General features: G+C 37.8%; 1 protein-coding gene across 9 annotated transcripts in view; it reads left to right on the top strand.

The window, feature by feature from the left end:
- The window catches only part of SRSF11 (serine and arginine rich splicing factor 11), a 41,780-nt gene that overhangs the window by 20,228 nt on the left and 3,555 nt on the right, over positions 1 to 17,997 (top strand). For 4 of the 9 annotated variants that reach the window (XM_049111811.1, XM_049111810.1, XM_025418009.3 and 1 more), the window contains 7 exons: positions 3,404 to 3,513; positions 5,508 to 5,600; positions 6,899 to 6,948; positions 8,343 to 8,470; positions 10,253 to 10,334; positions 14,444 to 14,575; positions 17,660 to 17,749. In XM_049111811.1, coding sequence (XP_048967768.1) covers positions 3,404 to 3,513; positions 5,508 to 5,600; positions 6,899 to 6,948; positions 8,343 to 8,470; positions 10,253 to 10,334; positions 14,444 to 14,575; positions 17,660 to 17,749 — 685 coding nt within the window. The other 5 variants (XM_035718243.2, XM_025418014.3, XM_025418015.3 and 2 more) reach the window with 5 other exon arrangements.

The raw sequence follows: 17,997 nt of genomic DNA, 5'->3' as shown, positions 1-17,997 counted from the left end.
AAATAAATGCATGATGTTATTTCTGTTTTGAATAAATGACTAGGTTAGTTTTATGTATGTAGTGCTCCCTCTGACAGATTAACTAAAAAAATATCCCACATTGAATTCCAGTATACCAAGGGTTGCAATGATTTTGGTTTTTATGAAAGTTCAAGATTTCCTGTAGCTTAGGTGCCAGATGGGCACTGGGTAATTTGTTTTTATGCCAGATTTTCTTGTTCATTCTTGCTATATTTTCTAGATATCTCTAAATAATAAATTCTTCTCTCTGTTATTTGTGTGTGTGATTTTTGTAGTGGAGAAGGCAAATGCAAAACTCTTCCAGATGACTGAAAAACAGTGGGTCCTCTGCAGCTACAGGGGATTCTAGACATTAACTAAAGGCCAGCAAGCACTCAAGTCCCCCAAGTGTTTTCCTGGTGTAACCATTTGTTAACTACATTTTCTCTCTTTTTACATTTTAGGCTGTTAAAGTAATTTGACAGAAAAATAATGAGCAGGGTTTTTGGATCTAAAAAAGCCACTGTGACGAGACAGCACTATATTAATTCCATTTTGTAAAATTTTCTGAGACATATTTTATAATTAGTTTGTTCCCAGTGTACTGCGACTTGATTTGCTTTTCGGTAACTATAAACTTTGATCAAAGAAAGCACTGAAATATGATAAAATTACTGGATTTTAAGCTAACTAACGTAATGCTGACCAGAATTTAAATGCTATCCCCTTAAATGAACTGGTCAGTGGAAGCAGAATTTCGATGTTGTTAACTTTAGATGCTATCTCAGAGCTTTGAATACCAGTGTGAACATTTACACCGTGCCGTGTAAAAGTTGTGAAATGTCTAGTCCTTAAAACTTAGAAAAATTGCCTTTGTGGTTTTCTAAGAAATTAAATTGCATTCATAGATGGGTTAATAAGTAAGGCATGCTATGTAATAGTAGTACATCTATCTCCATGATATTAAAGTGTGTGAGCCCTGTTTTAAGGTTTTAAAATATATGTGCTGATAAGCGTTTGAGTTAGTGTGTTTTGATTAAGCAATTTCTTTTATATCAGTGTGCCTGTTGTAGGATAAGACGTATCACCAAGAGAAAATTTACAGAATTCAAACTTAGGATAAGTAAAATACAATTTTTGAAAAAAAGTTCAAATCATGTGAGTAATGTGCAAAACTTAGACTTTAAATTTAAAGAATTCTTACTGGCTAAGTATCCTATTCCCGAGTCCTGAACATAATACAGTATATCATATAACTGGCTTTCAAAAGTATTTTTAGACTTGTAGTAACCTTTCTAGATCTGTTCTGAAAATGAAATATTTAGGAGGGTATATAGAATTACAGAAATATTTTAAGTTCCAGAATCTGTTTTTGGTGTATTTGATTTATTGGTATGGTATGCTGTATTAATGTTACCACCGCTGAATAACTGATGTACTCAATCCCTTTGTCACCATTCACCCTAGTTTTTAGCTCTTAACACTTTGGTGTTGGCTCTTGGTCAGTGTTTTAGAACAATAGACACAAAGTGTACGGTAAGGAATAGTCTTAATTGGTAAAACTGAGATAGCTGGATTTGGAAGGAACTCGTAATAGTAATGGATTTGGGGGTTATTTAGGTTCCTTGGTTAATGTTTGTTTCTTTTGTCTGTTTCTTTTTCTTTCATTTCTACACATTCATGCAGTATTTCATGGTTCTATCAAAGCAGCAGTAAAAAAAATACTCTTGACGCATGAAAATTAACTGGTGAGGGGCCTCATTGCTATTTTTAAATTGTAGTTTTATTTTTAAATAGTCTTTTTTAAATCAGAGGATCAGATGCATGACTTTTTTTTTAATGGATGCAGATCTTCTATCAGGTGTCTCACAATAAATTCAAGAGGATTTTAGTTTGCCAGAAATGTTGCAAATGCACTAATTTGAGTAAGATGTTGATACTTAATATTATCCTCTTGAGACATAATTTTGCATGCAAAATTATCCCATAATCTTTGTAGGTTTGTTAATATTGATGCATTAATGCCCTATATCTAAATGATCTTCTCCCCCCACCCCTCCATAACTCTTGGTATCTAAATTGATGACAGCTCTGACACAAGCAAGATAACAGTGCTGTGTAGTATACATTTGTTTATATTATCGGCACTTCTCAGTATAGGTGGAAGGAACCATTACCTTTATTTAACAGTGGTTTTTCTTTTTTGTTGTTGTGTTTTACAGTTCTTTTCCCTGGTTCAGCCTGAACTATATACCAGGCCCTGCTGAAAATACCACCCAACAGTTTTCTTCTGCAGCTTATCCAGTTTCTCTTAAGTGCCCTGTACATATTGTATGTTTTATGATGAGATGCAGTTTCTTAATATGTATTACAGAAATACTACTGGTATTTGCAAATATGTAGTTTAATTGTATTATTGAACTCTCATTTTGGGGGCTTGGGCACATTAACAGATTAATCCATCTGTATAGGGCTTTTGCTGTTGGATAGAATTTAAATTGTCTACATAAATATTTGTTTAGGGCCCTTAGATTTTATCTGAATACACAGATTAGGCTTTTAAAAACAGACATACATGTTGTTTTTGGCTTTAGGAGTTTGGCTAAGTTAGCTTTTGAACTGACACTTATGTAGCAGCATTTTTGGTATGGTTAGCATGGCACATGTTGGAACATAAAGCATTTTACTGTACAGGTAAGGAATGTGCCATGTTGTTTTACCTATTCTCTTTCTTTCTTACCCACTTTCACACGCACGTCCTGTGTGTGTATTCAGAGACCTTCAGAAACATTCATATTCATTTTCATGAGTCAGCAAAAGCCCTACGCTTGATTCCAACAGAATATTTCCTTTACATACTTTTCTTCTCTTAATTTTTACAAAATTTGTATGGTAGGTGTAAAAGAAAATCATAGTAACTGTACCATATTATTAACCCCTAAATCAAACTTTTTTTGTCTTGTGTATCTTGATTTTTCTGTGTGCTTTATAGTGAAGCAGCCGACACGAGTCGTTGTTCATAAAACAGCTTTTGAAAGTTGAGAGCACACCCCTGGAGAACCGACTGTGCTTGCTTACGTTTGGTTCATGACTTAAAAATCGAGTACAGGTGATGAAATCTTGGCAGTGTTAACAAAAAAGTAGTGTGTATTGTGCTATTTTTTTTTTACTCTAGAAACTTAACCATTTGTAGAGAAAAAGGAAACAAATTTTCACACATTGAAGTTTCATTCTGACATAAAATTAATGATAAATAATCATAGAAGTCAAGCTTTATATTTTAGCGAACATAAGTACTTTCAACAAACTCAGGTGGTGTATCAGGGAGACATTTTCTGGGTGTTTTTGTGTGTTTTCTGTCTTGCAAAAGAGCGTGTTCTAATGCAAGGATGTTTCTCTGCAGGAGTTATTCCTGATGAGACTAAGGCTTTGTCTCTGTTGGCACCAGCTAATGCAGTGGCAGGTCTTCTGCCCGGTGGTGGACTCCTGCCTACCCCCAACCCACTTACCCAGGTACTCCCAGTTCTGTCGAACTCCTAAAGGGTGGAAAGGAACGCAGGATTGTGGGAAAATCTAAACATACCTGAGCTTTTTCAGTGCGGTCATGATTAGAGTTCACAGAGTGATTCCACGTGTGCCTAGTATTGTAAGAGGCTGTCTTAGATATGATCATAAGTACTAAAGGAGATCTCTTGGAAGTTTGCATTTTAAGAGCATTCTGAATATCGTAAATCTGCTATATTTGGTTTGCCGCTAGCTCTCAAAATAACCCATAAGGAACTGTTGTGGGCAGGGCTGGAATCTCATGAGACCTGAGACTTCTCTGGAACATGCTGTTAAAAATAGTATGTTCATTTGGACCCAGAAAGAAAATAAAGGTGAAATTTGGACTTACTGTGTTTTTATTTCCCCACTCAATGCCCTTTGATCTTTTGCTCTTGAGGTTTGAATTAAGCACGTGGCTTGAAATAAAAATGAATTCTTAAAGCAGATTTTTTTTTTTAACATGGGGAAGGTGACATAAAGTTGAAGAACATTTTTGCTAGGTAATGTTTCTAACCCTGATAGTATATACTGTTTGAGAACTAAAAGGCTCTTTAAATGTCATGTATTCTCATTCAGAGAGATTAGAACTGATCAGTAGTGGTTTCAGAGATAATAGTGAACAGCAAGCCTCAACCAGCATTTTTTTTATAACAGCATTACTTTCTATTTTTCATTTTGCCTTTCTATTTTTCATTAACTGTTGTATTTGAAGTTAACTATTAAGTGAACCATGTAGTACCAGAAAAAGGCTGAAATCAGGAATTCCCATCTTTTTTAGTATAACTTTGTCGTTTAAGGCCTCATTTTTTACTTACAAAATGAGGATCTGGGTAATTTGTAGATACCTTCAACATACAAAATTGTGTAATAACGAAGGTAGACATTTTTATAGTGACACTACTTGAGTTGTACTCCATAAACAAAGTACGGGAAGTTTGGTACCTTTTATTTGCTAGATATTACTAGAAGAGCTTTTAGCACAGTTCTTAGCAAGTTAGACTGCCTCCAAAGCTATAGGACTTTGCATGGTCTGCATCTGTTAACTGAGTAGAATTATGTCAGGCAGGAGACAAAAAGAACATGTGGTGATATGAATAGGGAAAGGTTAATATAAAGAGTTACTAACTAGTAACAGGAGGTAACTTCGCAGAACGCCCAGTGAATACAGTAATTGCAGTTAGAGGAAGTACTTGGGATGCTGAGGAAGAAGGAACACAGATGAGGGGGTACCTCTTCCCCCTTTCAGGCTAAGTTTCAGATCACCTTCAAAAGGATGGAAGTACCAAGTCCCCTGGGGTGCCCACAGAACTCGTAGGAAGCTGCCCAAGAGGATGATACCGATGGTCACTAAAGAAGTGAAGGCCACTGGGCATCCCACTGTGGTTACTGTTACAACCAGAAAGTGAACATTGGAGCCAGGAAGAAAAACCCCTTCTACAGTGTCCTCCTTCTGCCTCCCCCTACAGATAAAGCTTAACACCGTGCCAGCTGTCGAGGGAGAAATGCTTATAAGGGTTCTGCTTTCATTGTCACAAAACAGGGCAAAGAACAGTGGATTTGGAGCTAAGAAGCAACAAATGTTTATCATTTTTGGCACACAGATATGTAAAATTCTTGTATCTTTTTCTAATTTCTGGTTTTAGGGATAAATGTGCTGTCGTGAGTGAAAAATGAAGCTCTAGTATATATTGCAGGGGTTAATAGGCAAAGTACAGCCCTTGGGCCAGACCCTCGTTTTTGTTAATTTTGATTGGAACATGACCGTGCCTATTTGCTTATTAGTATTTTCTTTGACTGTTTTCAGGCTGCATTGGCATACATAGCTGAGTAGTTGCAACACAGCGCACATAGCTACAGACTTAAATTAGTTCTTATGTGGTCCTTTAAAGGGAAAAACAATGATCCTTCAGTATCAGAAATAAAAGTTAAATTTTAAGTAAATAAAATTTGAAATTTCACAGATTGGCGCTGTTCCATTGGCTGCTTTGGGAGCTCCTACTCTTGATCCTGCCCTTGCTGCACTTGGGCTTCCTGGAGCAAACTTGAACTCTCAGGTATAACTTCATACCCTTCAACTTTGAGCTCATTTTTATTTTTTTTTTAATTTATTTTTTATTGGTGTTCAATTTACCAACATACAGAATAAACCCCAGAGCCCGTCACCCATTCACTCCCACCCCCCGCCCTCCTCCCCTTCTACCACCCCTAGTTCGTTTCCCAGAGTTAGCAGTCTTTACGTTCTGTCTCCCTTTCTGATATTTCCCACACATTTCTTCTCCCTTTCCTTATATTCCCTTTCACTATTATTTATATTCCCCACATGAATGAGACCATATAATGTATGTCCTTCTCCAACTGACTTACTTCACTCAGCATAATACCCTCCAGTTCCATCCACGTTGAAGCAAATGGTGGGTATTTGTCATTTCTAATGGCTGAGGAATATTCCAGTGTATACATAAACCACAGCTTCTCTATCCATTCATCTTTCGATGGACACCGAGGCTCCTTCCACAGTTTGGCTATTGTGTGGCCATTGCTGCTATAAACATTGGGGTGCAGGTGTCCCGGCGTTTCATTGCATCTGTATCTTTGGGGTAAATCCCCAACAGTGCAATTGCTGGGTCGTAGGGCAGGTCTATTTTCAACTCTTTGAGGAACCTCCATGAGCTCATTTTTATAAATAAAGGATTTGTTCCATTAACTGTTAAAGTTTGCATTTCCAGAACTGGAGATAACTGATTACTGTAGTATAGTAATAATTTTTTTTATTACTTTATAAAGTTGTTAATGAGAAGTTTAAAAGGTCACTGCATCATTAGCCCCTTGACCATTAAAGAATCTCTTGCTTTATGTAGTTTAGAGTAGTTTCACGGGGAGCCGAGTACATCAGTATGTTTGGAGGCAGTAAACAGTCATGAAAGGTTCATAATTTGTTTTCTTGTTATTTACTCTCTTAGAAGTTTTGTTTTCTTTCATTGTAATTTGGCGAAACTTTTTTCCTGAAGTCCTGACCTTGTGGAAATCTTTTATTATACTGCCTAAGCAGTTGGAGTTTTGTTTACACGTTTCTTTGAAACTGAGCTAACAAGCTTGTCAAAAAGTCTCAAAATAAGCAGGAGGTAAACTGTTTTATAAGATTTAGACTTTACAGCTTCATAATATTTTTACTTGCTAAAGCACTCAGCTTAATATGTGTTTTCACTGGCATTATATTTCCGTTGGTCTTCATGTCCCTAAAATATTACTTCTGTAAGTTGCCCAGATTATCTTAAGGCATTTCAACATATTGAAAAAATGAAATAGCGATCATTTATGTTTTCTCACCGTTGCTGTATTTTTGTTTTTGCAGTCTCTTGCCGCAGATCAGTTGCTGAAGCTAATGAGTACTGTTGACCCCAAGTAAGGATTTTTTTCTGTGTTTACAGCGGTGTTACGGATATATAGTATGTGAATGGTGAAGATATTAGATAGTTAAAAGTTCTTTCAAATTATACAATACAGAATTTGTTTTCTAGAAACAAGGAGCAAAATTCAGACGTAAGCCCATTTATAAAGGGTTTTTTTTAGTGTAAGTTGAATCTTTCTGAACAGTTGTAAACACCTTCTGCCAGGATGACAGGAAAAGAGCTAAGTGTTACCCTTAGTTAATTCACTTGAAAAATGTATACATACAAAGTACCTACTAGAAGTCTGTACCTTCATAGCATTTTTACTCTAGTCAGAAAGGGAGACATATTCAAATACAGTAAAGTATCTGCATCCAGCAAGAAGTCCACAGATGCTATGGGAACTTACGACAAGGAGACCTTCAGGTTAAGATGGGAGAGGCGGAGCCTGGGAGTCAGGGAGACAAGTGAAGGAAACACTATCCCAGAGCAGAAACCTAGCACATGTCACCTAATACCAACGTCTGTTTTTAGGTGCTTTGAAGAGTTCTCTGTGTGCCGTTAACAGTCAGGTTCTGTAGTTTATAATGTAACAAAAGTCATGAGATGTTTCACTTGATAATTTTTTGATATATTAAAATTGAACTTAATGTTTTTCCTGCTTGGTAAAATCCACGATAAATCAGTGGGAGAGCACGGGGGGAAGGAGAACAGAATCATTTCACTATAGTAGTTTAGTGCCTTTTTTCTTAAAAATTACCTGGTAAAATCTTAGCGTGTACTTACCGACCAGCATATAACACCAGCACAGTTGAAATTCCCTCTGTACCCATTTTTGTTTACATTGCCCTTTCTCCCATAAATGATTAACTGTCCTGCAGTCGTCTGTAATTTTTTCACACACGTATAAATCCTTAAAAGGGTCATCTTTCCAGTCAGCAATTTCATTGAGTAACTTTGGTGTGCCATCGGCTTCTGCCTCGTTATCTGTCCATCTGCAGCCTTACAAGTAATACTCTTGCCCAGCAAAATTATGTTGCTCTAGAAAGTTTATAAATTATATGAAGGAAAGTTCTGTCAATCAAAAATCTTTGGCATCTGTATGTTCATGGGTACTGGCATTTCTTACCCTGTGTTAATGGAAAGTTAATGGATGTTCAGCAAAATTAAATAAGTACTTTCTCTTATTCCAGGTGTCTCTGGGTCTTTAAAATGCAGATGCCATTGTAAATATTGGAAAGGATCCTCCTATACTGTACATACCTTTACCTAAACTAACATGAAATCCTCCCCCTTTTCAAGTAGTATCTTACTAAGATGATGGTATATGAAACATTTACACATTTATTTGTAATACTGTTGTGTGTTTTAAAATACTTCAGATCTCAGTTCTTGGTTCTATTTCAGGTTGAATCATGTAGCTGCTGGTCTTGTCTCACCAAGTCTGAAATCAGATACCTCTAGTAAAGAAATAGAGGAAGCCATGAAGAGAGTACGAGAAGCACAGTCCCTAATTTCTGCTGCTATAGAACCAGGTAAAATATGTTAGGTGGTTGTGTTGAATCTTAAACCATAGGATTGTTGGTGAAAATGATGGTTGCTTAAGTTTGGGAATAATGTTGAGTAATACTGTAGTCATTTTTTAATTTTCTAAATTGTGATAAAAGATGACGTAGTAGAGTGATCTCTCCTGGGTGAGGGTAGGGGATATGTCACCCTGATATTTGAAAATATCTGGAGGTACGTAATTGTTAGGCTGTACCAAGTGCATCTCCAGTGGGAGAGGAGCAGGATGTAGCTGAACATCCTACGATGCTGAACATCCTACGACACCCTACCCCATCCCTCAAAGAGTAATGTGTTCTTGAATCCTAGAGCCTGGATTTATGTTGGCATCTGTTGGGATCGCCTCCTTGATTTTAGTCTTTTATTTGACCTAGAGAACTTTCTAAAAATGCTTCTATTAATGACATTTGTTTAAAGAAAAGCAAATACCTTATTCTTCACAGATTGTCTTTCTGAGATGAAATGATTATCCTACCGTCTGCCCTATATAGATTGAATGTTTCATCCTGGATTATTTTTCCCCCCATTAAATAACGTTTTACTGATTTTTCACTCGTATTTCTTAATAAATGGCAAGGTTTTAGGTATATATAGTTTTAGGAAGATGATTGTAAGTGTAATGTTGGATAAATTAATACCAAGTGCTTTATATCAGTTATTAAATCATCAGAATCAGTGAGTCCAAGGCCACAAGGCAAGCAAGCAGTAGGAGCTTTAGATGGACGGCTGGATATATGTGACACCAAAGTAGGGCACCATGCTGCAACTTTCTGTTCTTATCGAACACTCAGCTAGTAATTGGAATTACTAAAAGTGATTTACTTATAAATCTGAAGATTTTTCTTATTAATACTGACATTTGCAATAAATTATATTAATAAAATGATCTAAGTGTGAAAGAAAAACTTAATCTCACTTTGATTATAGACCATGTATGGAGAATGCAGTGGCTTTAAGTCTCAAGTTAAAGGAATTGTTTCAATGTTGTTTAAAAACTAGGAAATGGGAGTCAAATCATCTGGGTCTGTCTCCTTCTAACTTATACATTGAAAACTGGAGAGGAAGAGGAGGTGCTCAGATTAAGAAAGAGAGCTAAGCTTACTAAAATCCAGTTCTGTCATAGAGTAGTATAGTGCAAAGAGTGAATGAGTCCTGACGTTCTGGAATTGAAGGATAAATATTAAGCCTGTGTATTAACCGCTTTAACATAAATATACAGGAATTTCCTTAGCAGAGGAGCATAGACCTAGGTGGTAAAGAAGGAACATGTTAATGGAGCAAGAATTTAAAAATCCCTATATTTCTGGTTATTTTGAATCTATTAAATATATTTATCTTACAGTTAAGTGCTGGTTGGAGAGAGGTTATTAATGCATAACAGATGAAAGTAAAGTTGTAATCTGGGTGAATTATATTTAGGAAAGTAGAACCTGGGAATGGAAAAAGGGACTCTCATTTAGGAACCTATAAAGAATGAGGATAATCCTTTTCATTAGGTTGTTAATGGATAATACGTCACAGCCCTCCGAGTCTGATACAAATGAAATAGTCAAAGGGACCTTTGGCTAGCTGAAAATCAGAAGTCTAATTTGGACCTACTGAACGCCTAGAAAAAGGGATCACATAACATTTAAGGATGATATATATAAAATCTGAAAATTAAGATAATAATTTCTTAGAATAACTCCCAAATGGGCACAATCTTTCTATCTGATGACTTCTAAATCCAGATTCCTTTCTTTTAAATCCAGATAAGAAAGAAGAAAAACGAAGGCACTCGAGGTCAAGATCACGTTCTAGGAGGAGGAGGACCCCTTCGTCTTCTAGGCACAGGTTAGATTGGTTGTTGTAGGTAGTTAATTATACCTTAGACAAAGATAATTTCTGTATTTCACATTCTTCTTAATTTGCTACCTGTTAATCTACTTAGCTCTACTTGGCTAAAGTGTGTTTTAGTAACTGCTGCCGTTAGCAGAGGTTAGTGTGTGGGTTCCCATATGTATACATGGAGAAAGGAGATGGCCTGAACAGACAAGACAGTTGGTACTTTAAAGCTCCAAAATCCAAGGATGGGAGGAAGGCACTGGGAGTAGAGCGCTAAAATGAGTTAGCAAAAATTTAATTTTCTCATGAAACTTCAGATTTTATCATCAGCAACAAGTTTATTTTTCTTGAGATGATAGGCTTCATGCATTTTTTTCAAGGAAATGTCTGCCGGTACCTTAGTCTGAACAGCCAGTTTGTCGTACTTGTTCTTCCCAGTAAACGTGTTCTTTCACTTTTCACATGGGAAAAGCAGTTAGTTAAATTCACAACTCACACAATCGTGTTCCTTAATAACAACAGCCATTGAGCTTTAATTTGAGAAGTGATTTATGCATTTATTGTACAGAGCATTGCTTAAGGGACTAGATTTAATGTTTACTACTTAGTAGTACTGTGTTAATAGTATTCAAAGAACCAGATTTAAGAAAATGGTTTATATTGCTTCATCAAAGACCTCTAGTGAAAATGGCTTTTTTTTCTTTTTTTCTTTTTTCTTTTACTGCAAGGGCATACTCCAATTGCCAATGAAGAATGCAGCGACTGCTAGGGCAATTCAGTTGCTGCTGCCTTGATTTGTGCTAAGAAGATGCTATCCCTTTGACACCACCATTGCTTTTGCACCATTCAAATGTCAACATGGTGAAAAGGGCAAATATCTTGGTTTTTTTTTTTTTTTTTTTTTTTTTTTTTAAAGTGATTTTGACCTATGGACCTCATGACAGTGTCAAGTCACTTCATAGACTCCTACAAGGCTATGCATTAGTCCACTTGGCTGCTATAATAGAATACCATAGATTGGGTAGCTTACGGACAAGAGAAGTTATTTTTTCGTGTCTGGAGACTGGGAAGTCCAAGATCAAGGTCTTGGCAAAATAAGTGTTTAGTTGAGGACCTTTGTTAATAAGACTTTTCACTTTATCCTCACAGGGAATGGATGAGGGGTTTAGATCTCTTTCGTAAGGTCATTAATCCCATGAAAGCTGCAGTCTCATGACCTAATTACCTCCCAAAGGTCCCACCTCATATCATCCTATAAGAATTTTGGAAGGGACACAAAATTCAGTCTATAGCAGAATGTTACAGGGTTGTCCTCTATTTTTCTTTTTTTTCTTACCTCCCATCTTTCCCTAGCGTGTCTCATTCTTAAAGATATCTTTCAAAAAAACCAAGTCTGGATCATGTTAATCTTTGAGGAGCGCCCTTATTGGCCTTAAGAACGTGGTAAATAAAACCTGAGAATGGCATTCAGGTTTCTGTACTATTCAGCCCAGTTTATCTTTCCACACTTGTTCATTTGCCACTCCAAAACACTTAACTACAGTACTTTTTGCCTAAATATACATTTCCGTACCCCTCCGTGTTTTTGCTCATAATATTCCCTTCTGCCTAACACTCTTTGCCACATCTTCATCTGCACCCGAGGAACTCCAGTTTAAACAAAAAGGAAAAAGCAAACACTCAGGATCAGCTAAAATTTTACTCTTTATGTGAAATAATTGGTACTAATTATCCTAATTTTCCAGACTATGCTCTTAGGTTTAACACTTAAAAAGTTTGAGAACCTAAGTCCTTTTTCTGTATAGAACCAGTACATACTACTGTTAATCAGATTTTAATTTGAGTTACTTCAGTATGGACCAATGGGAAATAACAGTGAGACACTTAATTTCTTGAACAAGAGTGTTTTTGGACACTTGAAATAACCACGTCATAACAGGGAATTATTATGAGCAGTATTATCTTAAGCATCTTGGCTTGTAAAATGACATACTTTCAACAAACTTTTTAATATGCTAATTTCATATATTTCTCTGATTTTTCTAAGAACTACTGTAAGCTACTAAGTGTGTTAAAGTAGTTCTGCAGCACATTACTCTTAAAAAAATAACTTTCAGGACCTTATAGTGAACAGATGGACGCGGTACCTCTGCTTATTAGGTATTTGAAACTATTTTACATTATTAATTATTTAGGAAGACATTCTAAGAATGTGCTTATGATTTGTAGTTTCTGTATCTGTTTTTTACATATACATTAAAGGTAGGAAAAATGAATTACTCCATTTATTTAAAATGATAGTGAGTTTAAGGTTTTCTTAAAGCCAAAAATCCTCAAAAGATGAGTAATACTTCATTCTGATAACATCAATTTTTTGTTTTCCAATATCTTTCTAATTTTTAAGAAGAAATTGATGATTCTGGTATTTTAGAGTCAATATCACCCAAAATAATACTGGTAAAATTTTTACCTTTTGCTAGAGTCAGGCACTATAGTAATTACTCAAAAGTATAGTGTTGAATAAGACAAATTTACTGCCCATTTTTATGAAGCTTACTGAACAGTAGGTAAGCATTACATGAACAATTTCTAGGCTATAGACATGTTATTGAGAAGGGATTGTTTTAGCAGTTTCCAAATATGGTCAAAAATAGATGATTAAAATGGAAGTTTATTCAGGAAGACCCTAGTGATGAGTTTTGAAACAGCGATTTTTAGAGGAGGAGGCAACAGCAGACGTATTAGGACGCTAGCAAGAGGAAAGAAGGGCACCTACACTAAGGCACTGAGATGAACTTTTAAATTTCATTTTAAGTAACAAATACTTTAATATAGATGATACTGTTTTTGTTTGTGGAAGTAATAGTCTCAAAGAATGCTCTCCACTTGCTGGCTTGCAACTGAGATTTGAATATAGATCTTTATCACTTTTAAAGTGTCTGTCCTCTGGGCATCTTGAAAGAACGAATGTGAAAAGTTTTAGGCTATAATAGAAGTTTCCCATAGAAGCACATTCAATGGTCCCTAGAAGTTAAATGATAAAAGTCTTATGCAAAGGATGCAATTTATTTTTAATTATTCTTAAAAGAGAATGAAACAAAAGGATTAGTGACAACATCATAATGTTAATTGTGCTTCTGAAGTCCTGGAAGAGAACGTGTACAGGATTGAGGAAACAGGTAGGGAGAGGGCCCAGAGAAATGCTTCTGTTATGTGACAGGAAAGAGGTGATGATGTAGAGGCAGTGACAGTTTTGAAGGGAAATGAGAGTTAAACAGTTTGTGCTGAGTTGTATAGATCTATGTCGGGCTCCATTGCTTGGCTTTCTCTCAAATTATAAATCAGAGAAGTGAAATAGTATTTCAGAGAACAACTAGAAATTGTAGAAGGCAACAACACACTAAGTGGTTTCATTTATAGAATGGGAATAATATGCTTTATTATGATTTATTATGTCAGTACTTATGCTGAGAATAATTTAAAGCATGTAGTAAGCACACATAAGTGTTTGGTATTGATAAATAGACTTAACCTGCAGTAGGGAGGAATCCCATAATACACATGCTAAAATATTCTATGTAGTTGTGGAAGATGCTGCTAATGAATCAGATACTTTTTATTTTCCTTTATTCTCTAGCATGATTTTCAGGTTCAGAGTTGTAATGTCAGAGGCATAGGACTCTTTTGACAGGTTGAGTAAAAAGATTAAAAGGTGAGAAATTCCAGGTATTAAGTATTCATTTCTAGGGTATCAAAGATGTTTTAGGGGCCCCTTGGCGGTGCCTCAGTCAGTCGAGCATCCGACTCTTGGTTTTGGCTCGCTCAGGTCATGATCTCAGGGTTCTGGGATTAAGCCTTGCTATCTGGCTACAGGATCTGCTTGAGATTCCACCCCCTGCCACCCCCACCACCCCAACCCTCCAGTCACTCCAAGATACGAAAATCTTAAGAAAAAAAGTTTTATTTATGGACTAAATAATACCAGCAACCGATTGAAATTTACCCCCACTTATTGATGGGTAACCCATATATCTGAATCATTTGATGCTAGTAAGCCAGTCACAAACCTAGTCTTTCTGCCTTTATTAATGTGTATTGGCTTTCTTTTGCATTATTAGGCGGTCAAGAAGCAGATCAAGAAGGAGATCACATTCGAAGTCAAGGAGTCGGCGACGATCCAAAAGTCCAAGGCGGAGAAGATCTCATTCTAGAGAGAGAGGTAGAAGGTCAAGGAGCACATCAAAAACCAGGTACGGTGGACCATTGACATTAGTTGAGAAGACAGATTTGAGAGTTCCCAAGATCCTAAATACGGGCTACTTACCGACAAAAGAGTTGATGAAAGGACTTAAGGTTAGATTGGAGAAAGGAACTATTTCAAATTTGTAAACTTGAGATTTCTCCTTAGAGCTGAAAACCTACATAAGATTTCTTTGTAGTAAAAATTTTTAGGTGACCTACTACCTTCTTTCATTTCCTTCTTTACACTCAACCCTGCTAAAGCTATAGTGCTACCACCATTCCTCCTGATAATGCTGGAAAGTTTATGGCAGACAACTATGCCTTAATTCACCTTTAAAAAAATCCCGTTATCGGCACCTTATAAACATTAAGCATTGCTAGATTGTAAACACTGAGCCGTGCTTAAGACAGTCCCCTTATCTCATGATGGGAATGAGTTAGAGGTTAAAGTTGAGGATTCATTAAACAGTCATCGTACCTTAACATTTTCTTTTGACTTAAACATGCATTCTTTCAGCAGTGGTCTTTCATATAGGGCCAAACCCTTTTAAGATAATGGGTAGTCCGTCTTTTTCTTTTTTTTTCTTTTTTTTCTTTTTTTTTTTTTTCAGAGATTTTTCATTTATTCCTGAGAGAGACAGAGAGAGGCAGAGACCCAGGCAGGGGGAGAAGCAGGCTCCATGCAGGGAGCCCAGTGCGGGACTCGATCCCAGGACCCTGGGGTCGCGCCCTGAGCTGAAGGCAGGCGCTCAACCGCTGAGCCACCCAGGGGTCCCAATTAATATGTAGTCTTTTTTGTTGTTGTTTTAAATTTTTATTTATTCATGAAAAGAGAGAGAGGCAGAGACATAGGCAGAGGGAGAAGCAGGCTCACCTCAGGGAGCCCGACATGGGACTCGATCCCGGGACCCCGGGGACACGCCCTGGGTGGAAGGCAGCTGCCAAACCGCTGAGCCACCCAGGGATCCCTAATATGTAGTCTTGAGTAACATTTGCCATGTCATTGTATTTGCACTTGAACAATCTTCACAGTAGCAAGAGAACTATCACTTTTAAAAAGTGCTTAGGGGGCAGCCCGGGTAGCTCAGGGGTTTAGCAGTCTGCCTTCAGCCTGGGGCATGATCCTGGAGACCCGGGATCGAGTCCCACATCAGGCTCCCTGCATGGAGCCTGCTTCTCCCTCTGCCTGTGTCTCTGCCTCTCTATCTCTGTATCTCTATGAATAAATAAATAAAATAGATTTAAAAAATAAATTTAAAAAAGGGGCTTAGGCTTTTATTATTTTTTTCACATTTATAGTTGTCGCACACGTACAGTTGCACAATGCTAGTGTTTTTTTAGCAACTGTTTCTTTCTAAAATATTTGCCTAATTTTCTAGAAGCGACTTTTTATACTATTGTCCATTTATATATTTAATTATGTAATTAAAAATAATCAGAGTCCAAAAAAGTTTGTTCTTGGTGAGCATGTAAGTCAACTGGGAACAAAGTTTTGGGGGTGGCTCTGCTGAGTATTCAGCCGTGAGGAGGCTTTTAGTTATTCTATTTTACAGAGGGGGTTCTCTTAATCCAATTGATTAAGCAAAGCTGAATAATGAAATGTGTATCATACAAAGAGGAGTTGGGCATGCTTTCCCTCAAGGGCCTTTTTTTATACGAGTGGGATCAAGGTAATTACCAAGGAAGGCTCCTTGTTAGTAGTTTGGGAAGATGATTGAGAAGTGACTGGTGGTTGCGTTCTGACGGTGTTGACTGCACTTTGGAGCGTGGCTGTAGGCAGAGGATGTTGTTTACAGAGTTAGCGTAAGTACCTGGAATGGCAGGGTAGCGAGTAGTACCGGGGAAACTAGATGAGGTCGAAGAGGTGTTGTGGGACAGGTGACAAACCGGAGGCTGTGGTGTTGCCACTGCCGAGTTTGTACCTGCCCCAGGAGGCAGTGGGAACAGACGGAAAAGTTACAGGATGGAGGGTTACTGCTTTCAAATGTGTACTTTGGAAGGATTTCTGATAGAGGATCAGTTTGGGGAAACATGAGGGAGTCCTTAAGGGCGACTCTAATCACAGTAACTAGAAATTAAAGAATTGGAACGAGGAGGGGGTAAGTCATGGAAGCAGGGTGACCAAAGAGGGGAAGGACTTAGAAAAACAAGAGGAATGAGGGATACTGGGGGGCCCAGGTGGCTCAGCAGTTGAACATCTGCCTTTGGCCCAGGGTGTGACCCCGGGGTCCTGGGATCGAGTCCCACGTCGGCTCCCTGCATGGAGCCTGCTTCTCCCTCCTCCTGTGTCTCTGCCTCTCTCTCTCTCTCTCTCTCTCTCTCTCTCTCATCAATAAATACAATCTTTAAAAAAAGAAAAGGAATGGAGGGATACTTCCAATCTCTGCCGTTACAGTCGAGGATAGGTATAGGTGTGGGTGCAGGACTTCCCATTCAACAAATATGTTGATTACCTTTACCCAGGATCTTGGGGAGAAGGGTAATCTGGGGGAAATGCTGCAGGAAGTAAAAGTTAAATGTACAAGAATATGTGAAAGATTGAGAACTGAGGTATGTGTGGGAACAGCCCAGTGTGATGGGGTATTTTTCTGATAGCTTTGGAGAGCCCAGAACGTGTAGCAGGAGAAAGTAGGTGGGCGTGGTCCATGGTGTAAAGGTCAGCAGCAGCGCAGGGTATGTGCTTGGGAAGAATATTGGTAATTGATGATTAAACGTGGTAGCACTTCGTGGGTTTGGGCCTGAGAGTAGAGGACGCAGGGCCGTGTGAATGGGGAAGCTGGTGACCCGCTGGGAGGAGAGGGGCCGTTGAGGAGCCTGGAGATCGTTGTGAAAACTGTTGGTGTCTGTTGCCAGCGTACCAGGAAATTGGACAACATCCTGTATTATTTTTTCACCGCATAGTCTGTTTTGCTCTATTGGAGAGAAGTTTATGTGGAACAGCAGGAAGTGGAATTTGTCTCTAAGTTATTTCCCACTGATCTGCCACTTCAGCTCGTTTCTGTAAGGAGGTGGCAGCGGAGCTCGTTGTGCCGGTGTTATTTGCAGCGCTGTGTTAATTTAATGCGTTCGTTAAAATTGTGTTTGTTTATTAGAGACAAAAAGAAAGAAGACAAAGAAAAGAAACGTTCCAAAACACCACCAAAAAGTTACAGCACAGCCAGACGTTCCAGAAGTGCAAGCAGGTGAGGGGGTGGTACTGTGTTCTTGGCACCTTTTATAACTTGCGCAAGAATATCCGTGGGCCGTGGGCATGAAATGGTTTCCAGTTCGTAGGTGCATACGTCAGTGTCGACGTTTTTTAAAGGCCATTTGTGAAGAATAACGTGAAGGGTTTTTACTTCATGTTTTCCCGCGTTCTGTTTGAAATGACATGGAATTCAACAGAGGTCAGGTTTTAGGTTTGCCAAATACATAGCACATCCTGATTCGG

The sequence above is a fragment of the Canis lupus genome, chromosome 6 (assembly GCF_003254725.2).
Source record: "Canis lupus dingo isolate Sandy chromosome 6, ASM325472v2, whole genome shotgun sequence".
In the NCBI taxonomy this organism is placed as follows: Eukaryota; Metazoa; Chordata; class Mammalia; order Carnivora; family Canidae; genus Canis; species Canis lupus.
Note: the sequence above shows the minus strand (reverse complement) of the source record. Positions and strands in the feature narration are given on the sequence as shown.